At 53.5% G+C, this 9,813-nt stretch overlaps 1 protein-coding gene across 1 annotated transcript; it reads left to right on the top strand.

Annotated features, from left to right (window-relative positions):
* Positions 1 to 1,857: 1,857 nt before the first annotated feature.
* On the top strand, positions 1,858 to 5,930 carry CCDC177 (coiled-coil domain containing 177). The gene is made up of 2 exons (XM_086709430.1): positions 1,858 to 2,186; positions 3,144 to 5,930. The coding sequence occupies exon 2, from the start codon at positions 3,172 to 3,174 to the stop codon at positions 5,272 to 5,274; it is 2,103 nt and encodes a 700-aa protein (XP_086565556.1). The 5' UTR covers positions 1,858 to 2,186; positions 3,144 to 3,171; the 3' UTR covers positions 5,275 to 5,930.
* Positions 5,931 to 9,813: the final 3,883 nt, after the last annotated feature.

Consider the following 9,813-nt stretch of genomic DNA (forward strand, 5'->3'; position numbering starts at 1 on the left):
TCAGTGATACTTTCTCACCTCCCCCGAACCTCAACCTCCTGCAGTTTGGCATTGACCCCCAGGACGATACTGAAGCTGTTTTTGTTGATGTCACCAAAAACCCCGTCACTGCCAATTTCAGTGGGTATTTGATGCCAGGGGAAATCCTTCGAGAACTCTGTGGCCTCGACACTAGGGTACCCCCTCCTGTAGTGCTCTGTTGTTAGCTTCACAAGACCTTAAATTTCGTGCTAGTGCTGACTGGTCCCCTTCATGGACTCCTGTTCCTTTAGCAGCCTCATCATGCCCTGCCTGCCTCCCTTGTCACTCCTCCTGCCCTTGCTGGGTGATCTCACTCCCACTGCTGGTTTTAGGAACACCGTATATGGTGATGATGTCCTAAACTCTAGCTCCAGTCGAGACGTCTGACACAACTTCCCAGCCACCTGCTGGGCAGCTCCACCTTACATGCAAGTGGTCCAAGAAGAAACTCCTCTCTCCCAGGCTCTCCTCATCACCTACTCCTCCCTCCTGGCTCCGTACTCTCACTGGGTGCACCCAGCTACCTCACTGCTCCAGGAAGTCATCCCTGACCCTTCACTGCTTCTCACACCCCCAGGGCCAAGCTATCTTTGAACATTCTTTGTCTATTTCAGGAATCTGTACACCCCCCAGCTCAACCAGACCTACTTGTCCTGCTGCTGTTCCCCCTCCTGTCCCAACCTTTCCTGCCTTGGGCGATGGTACAGCTAACAGGGCTTCCAGCCTCCCGTTGACCTTCCCTAAAGCCCTCACTCCATTGCTGCTAGAGTTACGTTCTGAAAATATAAATCAACCCACGTCATTTTTCTGCTTTCAATCCTTCACTTGCTCCTCATTACCATCTGACAACATCAAGATTATTAACAACATAGTTTACCATGCTCTCTAATGTTATGTCCCACACACCCAGCAAGCTCCCTCCAGGCCTCCCTTCTGCTTCCTGTGGCCAAAACCACCCCAAATGGAAAAAAGGTGGGGAGGAGGTGTCTCAAAATAACACCCATTAAACAGCACTAACTGGTTCTAACGTGTATTATCTGGAACCAGGAAGTCCCCCAAATTTGCATTAAACACTGGTCACACATCTTCTGCTTGCCTCGAAACAATCTGAGTGCGCTTAGTTTTTCTTAAAAAGTAACATTAATAATTTGGATTAGGAACCATATTTCTACTCAATTAGTAACTATCAAGTTTGTATGTTCTCAGGGTTCCCTTGAGAAGCAAGCCAAGCTATTCCTTCATTCTACCCAGTGAAGGTGCTTAAAGATTAGTTTCTCAGTGGATATATGCTCCAAGTAAGTGTGTGTGTATTCACCTTCATATATATATATACACACACACATATATGTATGTGTATATATACATATACATATGTATATATACATATATGTACATATATGTATATATGTGTATACGTATATGTATATATACGTATACACATATATGTGTATATATACATATATGTATATATACATGTATATATGTGTATATATATGTATATATATTTGCAATGATGAATATATATTTGGGATATGAATATATATTTGGGAATATATTTATTTGGGGGACTATGTATTTGGGGGAATATATATTCCATATATATATATATATATATATATATATATATATATGTATATACATCCGTCTCTACCAAATATACATATATATTTATATTTCATATAGAAAATATATTTCATATATTTTTACATATGTATATATTTATATTTCATATATAAAAACATATTTCATATGTATATATAATTTCTCTTCGCCCTCAAACAAACCAATATTGAATGTCCACCAGGAGGCGCTGAGGGCGTCGCCAGACCTGCGGTACCTTCCCCGTTGGAGAGGCAGTGAGGGATGCAGCAGCGATGGAACCCGGCTTCCTTTTTTAAAAGAATCAGCGTGAGGGAAGGGAGCAGCGCTGCGTTATTTTAGGGAGGCCTTGTCGCACTCCCCCTCCCGCGTGTAGGTAGCGTCTGGGATGTGTGCGGGCCCCATGGAGAGACGCTGGCGGTGGCTGCGGTGGCAGCTGGGGCTCCTACCGCGGCTGCAGCCGTTAGTAACCCGACCCCGCCGGCGCGGGGATTGAAGACGCGCAGGGGAGAGCGGCGAGCTGCGAACAAAAGCCCTCCGCGCGGGGCCGGTGCCCGGAACGTGTGGTGAGTGAACCGGCCAGGAGACCCGGGAGCAGCGGGCACTGGCGTGGCTGGGCAGGCAGAGTCCCCGGAGCCCACCTCACTGAGATACGGTAGGGGGACCCGGAGGATATCCAGGGGCAGGTGTCCGAGCCTAGACTGGGGTGGATTGGTGCCTTTAGCACATTCAGACTTGGAGGGTATCGGGTGCATTTGAAAGGACCCAGGCGCCTTCCCCATCCCCAGCAAACACCCGCGAGGGGTGGGGGTGGGGGCGGGCACAGCTCCTAGCAAGCCCTGCCCAAAAGGCAGAGCCAGGATCGAACACCCCTCCCGGGGAGGCCTTTTGTAATTGAGGCATTTCGCTTTGCCCTTCCATCAGCTCCGGACCCGGGTCTCCTTTGGCAGGGGGAAATCGTATGGTATATCTCATGTAAATTTATCATACAAATCACAGGGCTTCTGGGCCTAATCCCAAATAAACTTCTTCCCTAGGCAAATGGGGTCCTCGCAGCAATGAGCTCTGAGGATGAACAGGCCTCTTCTTTTTTTTTTTTTTTTTTTTTTGTTCCTGCAAAGCTGCGTCCCCGGTCCCCGCCTAAGCTACAAACAAATACACTAATCCTCCCGGGAATCCTCCACTGCCTCCCTGGCCGGCCACTGCCTGCACCGCGATCTTTTCATTTTAACTTGCAGCAGGAAGGAGATGCATCCAGCGGGCCAGATGTCCTGGGGAGCCGGGCCCCAGGACCCTGCCCTGCACACCGGGGCTGACGGAGGTTGAGGCTTTTCTCCTTGCACCAGTACCCGCCCCCTCTCACCCCCCGCCTGGGTTTTCAGGACAGCGGTATTATGATTTACGTTCCCCGGGGCCTCTGAGCCTAATCCCAAAGCGGATTAAGTTGGGAGGGGGTGTATATGAATGGGGCAGACGGAACCGCTCTCATGTATTCCTCGGTGTCCCTACTTTGTCATCCGCAGAGACTCCACAAAAGGACAGGGCTCAGCCATGGTGGACCCTGTGCCGGAAGAGGAGAAGGAGGGAGCCGAGCCTGAAGGTTCGGGAGGGGACGGCGCCGCCGCGTCCGTGCCCCCTGACGCCCAGGGCGCCCAGCAGCCCGCCGCCTCCTCGGCCTCGGCCTCCGCGGCGGCGCCCCGCAAGGCTGAAGTCCCGAGCGTAGCGGAAGAAGGCGGGCGGCGGGAGCAGTCTCCACTGCTGCATCTCGACCTCTTCAACTTCGACTGTCCGGAGGCCGAGGGCAGCCGCTACGTGCTGACCAGCCCTCGCTCGCTGGAGGCCTGCGCTCGCTGCGCCGTCAAGCCAGTGGAGCTGCTGCCAAGGGCCCTGGCCGACCTGGTGCGCGAGGCCCCGGGCCGCTCCATGAGAGTGGCCACCGGCCTGTACGAGGCCTACGAAGCGGAGCGACGTGCCAAGCTGCAGCAGTGCCGGGCCGAGCGCGAGCGCATCGTGCGCGAGGAGAAACGGCGCCTCTTCACGCCACTGGGCCAGGCGGCCGCCGCCGCCTCGGGCGCCAGCGCGGGCGGCAGCAGCAGCAGCTGCAGCAGCGCCAGCCTCCCGGCCTCGCCCGCGCCGCGTGCCGCCCGCAAGGCCTCCTCCAGCCCGTCCCCTGCTCGGACGCAACCTCCACCCGCGGGTTCGCGGGCAGGTAGGAAGAGCCACTCGCTAGACTCGCTGTCCCGCCGGCGCGAGGGCGCCCTCAGCTCCGAGTCCGGCGCGTCGTCGTCGTCCTACAGCGGGGAGAGCCTGAGGGAGCTGCGCTGGCCCCCGCGGGCCTCGGCCAGGAACAGCTGCCCAGCGGGCTCCGCGTCCTCCGCCCCCAACCCTCTGGGCCGCCCATCTGCCCTGGCCCTGGTGCCGCTCACCGGCCGCAGCTTCAGCCTGGGCGACCTGAGCCACTCGCCGCAGACGGCTCAGCACGTGGAGCGCATAGTGCGCCAAGTGCGCGCCGAGCGGGGCCTGCGGGGAGTGCCGGAGCGCGACCGCAAGATCGCGGCGCTGATGCTGGCGCGCCACCAGGAGGAGCGCCTGCTGCTGGAGCAGCGCGCCGCGGCCCACGGCCAATGGGAGCAACAGCGCGTGCGCGCCGAGCAGCGGCGGGAACGCGAGGAGCGGGAGAAGCAGCGCGCGCTGGAGCAGGGCCGCCGGGCCTGGGCGGCGCAGGTGGAGGAGCGGCGCGGCCGCCGGGGGCGCGAGGAGCTCGAGGCGGCGCGACGACGTCAGCGGCAGTGCGAACGCAGCGAAGAGCGGCGGCGGGAGCTGGCGGAGCGCCAGGGCCTGCTGCGGCGGGAGCGGGCGGAGCGCGCGGCCCGGGAGGATAGGCTGCGCAAGCTGCAGCAGGAACAGAACCTGAAGCAGCGGGAGGAGGGCCTGCAGGAAGGGCGCGAGCGGGCCGAACAGGCCCGCCGGGAGCGCGCCCAGCGCGCGGCCCGCACCAAGCAGCGGCAGGAGGGCCAGCTGCAGCGGGAGAAGCGGGAGCTGAGCCGGGCCGAGCGGGCGCGCCACGAGGCGCTGCTGCAAGGCCGGGCCCGGCAGGAGCGCGCGGAGCGAGAGGGCCTGCGGAGCTCCCTGGAGGCCAGCTTGGGCCGCGCGCAGGAGAACTACGAGCAGCTGGTGGAGCAGCGCGCCCGCGAGCTGCGGGAGCGGGCCCGGCGGGAGGAGCTGCAGGGCCGGCGGGCTAAGGAGGCGGCCGAGCGCAAAGAGCGCGAGCACCAGGCGCACCTGGAGGCGCTGGCCCGGGCCGGAGAGCGGCGGCTGCAACACGCGGCGCAGGCGGCCGAGGAAGCGGTGCAGCAGAAGGCGCGGCGTGTGGGCCAGAGTCGGTTGGAAAAGGAGCGGGCCCAGCGCGCCAATAAGGAGAAGGTGGAGAGGGACGAAGACTGCCGCCGGCGGGAGCTACTGCAGGCCATCGGGCGCAAGCTGGAGCGCAGCGAGCAGCTGTCTCGCGAGCGGAGGAGCGCGCTGGAGAGCGCCCGCTCCACAGCCCGGGCCTCCTTCCACGTGCGGGAGAAGGTGCGCGAGGAAACCAACACGCGCTCCTTTGACCGCATGGTGCGGGAAGCCCAGCTGCACGCCAACCTGGACCGCAAATGACCGCTACCCCTGGCTGGCCAGCCTGCCACGCTCAGCCCTGGGCGGCCTCCATTGGCCTTTATGACCAGACCGTGGAAGTCCCCCGTCGGGGCTCAGCACAGTGGCCTCGCCAGGCTTCCGATTAGAGAGGCATTGAGAGGACAGATAGGAGACCTGACAGCCCCACCGCCTTTTTAAAAACGGACTTTGTTTGGAAATGACAGAGCACAATCTTTGACCACATCCACCCTTGGTGGCTCCCGCAGCTACCCTTGCCAAGCTTCCCCATGTGTCTTTGGGATTGGAATAGAAAAAGAGTTGGGGAGAAAGAGGCTGGGTCGGGCCTGCAGGGAGGGCCCCCCTGGGAGTGACCGCCCCTTCTGCAGCAGTGAGCCCAGGCACCTGTCGCACATTGGTGTCTGAGGTGACAGCGGAGGAGGCATCGCCTCGGCTCGCCTCCATCTTTTTAAATCTGGCAAGTTGCACAAAGCGTGGAGGCCACGCAGAAAAGCACAGCTCTTCCAGCGAGTTAGGCCACACCAAGTGACCCCAAAAGCGATGGGTTCTTTGTATGCTTGACTTTTAATCTGCCACTTGAGCAAATTCTGATCTTAGTTCTGGTAGTTTTTTGGTTGATTCCCCTTGGCTTTCTAGTTAGACAATCATCTGCAAATTTATGATTCATTTGTGTCTTCTTTTCTCTCTCTCTCTCTCTTCTTATTCTTCCAAGGGACACAAGAAATGTGTTGTTGGTTGGCTTGGTGACGCTGTTTTGGCTTTAGTGGAAGCCCCCAGCCCCGGGGGAGATGAGTTCCCTAGGCAGCAGTGTTCCACCAAATGATGCTTTCTTGCAGGGTAGTTTCAGGGGAGGCAGCGGTCTGACGCCCACCTCCCAACGTGGATGTGAGCCCATTCCTCGAAAGACAGCAGCCATGCCTTAAGAAGCAGAGCTACCTTATGTGCCTGCCCAGGCCAATCCTGCCTCAATCTCCAGCCCTGGATGCAGCCCCGAGGGTGGGCGCAGCGAGTCTGGAGCTAGGATTTCCTCTGTGGAGGAATCCTCACAGCTGCTCAGAGGGTGATCTCCTGAGGTGGCTGGGATCCTGCCGCTTTGCTGTTGAGAGTTTGTGTTTGCTATTGTTGGTGGTATGTTTCCCCCTCGTCCTCCCCCACAGAAGAAAAAGAGAATGTCCCCCTCACCCCCCCCCCCCAAGCTCCTGGTTCTCTCTCACTTGTGACTTAAAGTGTTTAATCAGTCTCTCCGTGCCTCACCTTTCCCATTGGCCAGATGGGGCCATCAGTACTCTTTTCCAGGTACCTCAAGGTCTTCCAGACCCAAAGCACCGCCTCAGTATTATTTGTTGGTCTTCTTTGTGCCTTTCTTGATCTGGAGTAGGGAGGCAGGAGGGCTGTTGTTGGCCTAGCTGGTTTCTGGGAATATGGATTCCTGGTGTTGGAGGGGGCCGGGCGCGTCAGGACAGATGATCATTTAGCTTCTGGGGGAAAATACTTGCAAGTCTAACAAATTCCCATTCAGTTGTCTTCAGGCTACTTTAACCCTTAGAGTGCTTCCTTTCCGTGAAGCCGAAATCAGCCACCGGCCATATCTACCCATTGACTCTTGCCTTCATCACAGAAAACATTAGTTTTTTCATTAAATCGGGACCAGGAAATAAAAGTTACCAAAAAACCAAAAACAAACAAAAGCAAGAAACAGGGTAGAGAATTACTATATTGGACATATTTCATGTATATTCTGCTGGGCAGAATTGTCCCTAAAATGTCTGATATTACACACACACATATACACACACTCCGTCTGTACCCCACCCCACCCCCAACTGCATGCCAGCAGATACAAAAGCATTGTGTAGAAGGGAGCAGTACTTGTGTGTTACACTTCAGGTGTAACACCAGGAAGAGAGCTGTGCCAAGGTTTATTTCTGGTAGGGGTGGATTTTTCCCTCAAATTTTCTTGTCGGTAACCAGGTTATCAGTAGCTAGCTATAACAATTGGCATTGTCTGTGAGTCAGGGGCATTTAACTAAAGGGTTAACTGGATACTTACTGGTTCTTACCTTGTGGCCCCTGATTTCCTAGAGAGCCTTTGCAACCTTAATAGAAAGTTCCACCTAAAACTCCTTTCTTCTCAAGTATGTACATTCACTCGAGAAGGACACAGTCTGGTTTTGTGGATGAGACACTGAAAGGTACACAGGCGATCTTACCTCGCCCTTTGTTCAGTTTGTTTTCCGACTTACTGAGTGACTTTGGGTAGATCATCTCTCTGTGCCTTGGTTTCCCCACCTGTGGAGAGGGGGTCGTGTCTTTGGCCCTCCTCAGCCCTGTGAAGATGAATCAGAGTCTCAGTTCTATGACTTTAGAAGTGCAGGTGCAATTGCCGTAAACAGAAAGGATCCTCTGACTGTACCGTGCCCAGAGAGTACAATGTACTGTTGCAATCTGGGGCAGAAAAGAATGGTCTCAAAAGCCCCATTACAGCTAACTGGAATTTAAATAAAAACTTTAAGAAAATAAAGAGTCCTTCAAGAAAAAAAAAAAAAAAAAGCACATTGCAGCTCATAGTGTCACATGTGATGCAAAGGCCCAGGTCTGAATGTCACCAAATTAGAGGTTTGCACTTAGAGAAAAACACTGTGTAAAGGAGAAAAAAACCCTTTGGATTAAAAAAAAAAATCCATAAAGCTAAATAAAATTAAATCAAAAACAGAAGCCAAACCTAGTAATGGTAAAGAATGGTTCTTCCAAATTTCAGACCACTCTGTCTGTAGAATATAGATCCATCTCTGTATTCTAGAATAAGTGGTCCTGTTGCCCTTTGAGGAGGAGTGATTTCCAGAATCCTTTGTTGGGCCCTTTATTTATATTCTTCTCTTTGAAGTGACACCAGAGAGAAGTGTCTTTTTTTCTGAAATACAGCAAGGGAAAATTGGAGGAGTGTGGGGCAGTGGGGCTGGTGGGTGAAGAAAGGCTTACTTCTCTTGATGTAAACATCCTAACAAGTGCCCGGAATTCGCCTCAGAGTGCCATGCTGGACGTTTTCCTACGATCTGGAAGATTGCAGCCCTGAAGTGGCCTCAGACCTTCACATTTGCCCTCTCGGAGCGTCCTCCGGCTCTGAAAAGAGAGAACGTGAAGTGGAGTAAGGAGGGATGAGAAGGGTTGGAAGAAACTTTGGTTTGGTCCATTACCAAGGAAGCAAGCAAGACGAAACTGTTTTGGATGGAATCATCAGTGAAGCTAGCCCAGTGTCCTGCTCAGGCAGTGACCAATGCCTTCACATCTGGACAGGAAGACGGAAGTTTCCCTTCAGAAGCTCACAGACTGAACCTTCAAGGGAGCAGTAACCAGGATTCGCCAAAGGTGAAGAGTGTATGGAGTAGGGCTGGCATATGAGAATGCGGTTTATGTTCAGGCCACTCTATGAAGTCCACCAGTTATCGTTCCCTCTCCTTTAAAAAGTCCATTGAAACAAAGGGGTGCCTGACTTTGTATCAGGGGCTGTATATTGTTTACTGTCAAATCCCCTATAGCTTACGGTTTAGTACTTCACGTATAGTAAGCACATAAATACTAGATGGAGAGAGGGATAGATAGTGGGTGGATGGTAGATCAATCAACACTTCACAGTTCTAAGGAAATCTATGAAGAATAGATCGGATGGGCAGGCCTCCATACTTTGGATGAATTTGTATCGAACATCTGCTGTGTGCCAGGCACTTCTTTTGATACTGGGAAGACAAAGTCTGGTCATTGACCTTGGGGACCATTTTTGCTTCATTGTCCTGAGCAGACATCTATATTTACCCATTGGGCTTACCTTCCTTCCCACCCTGATATCCATCCACAGGCAGGTCTTGCCTTGAAGCACTAACTTCAAGCCTTCCAGTTTCCTAGGGAGACACCATCTGCCAACCAATCATCATTCAGTCACTGTTGTTCTCTTTCCCTTGATTAATCAGGGGCCTTGATTAATCAGGTCAAATGCATAAGGTCATGTACTTAATCAGCTTTAAATTCCAGTAAAAAGACAGACTATACCTTCAAGGGTGTTGTTTGTCATGATGTTAACAGAGGCAGAATAAATAATGACCGTTGAAAAAATGGTCATTATCGTCAACCTAGAGAATGAGCCTCAGGCTATGCAGAGTCCCAGATCACTAAAACAGGGTACCACCTTCATCGTTCAACTGCGTGAAGACAAGAAACTCAACCTTTCAGAAGTGCTTCCAGTTTCAATGTTCCAACAAGATTTCTGATCAATACTAAATTGATGAGAAAGCTTAGTGAAGCAAATATCCTATTTCTTAAGACTTCCGGGTGATTGAGGTTCCCCACAGGTTGCTACGTGGACCTGAACGGCAGCTCCACTCTGCACGTCCCAGGGAAACATTTGGCAGGTGAGCATAAAGAAACCTGGCAGTTATTGACAGAACCTGGAACGCGGCTTTCAGGGACCCAGCGGATAACTCTCAGTTCTAGAAATGCTGTTGAGGTCTTATATGTGGTACATTTGGCTTCGGGTGTCTGGTGCGGCAC

The sequence above is a fragment of the Puma concolor genome, chromosome B3 (genome assembly GCF_028749965.1).
Source record: "Puma concolor isolate L17-30 chromosome B3, mPumCon1.1.hap2, whole genome shotgun sequence".
In the NCBI taxonomy this organism is placed as follows: Eukaryota; Metazoa; Chordata; class Mammalia; order Carnivora; family Felidae; genus Puma; species Puma concolor.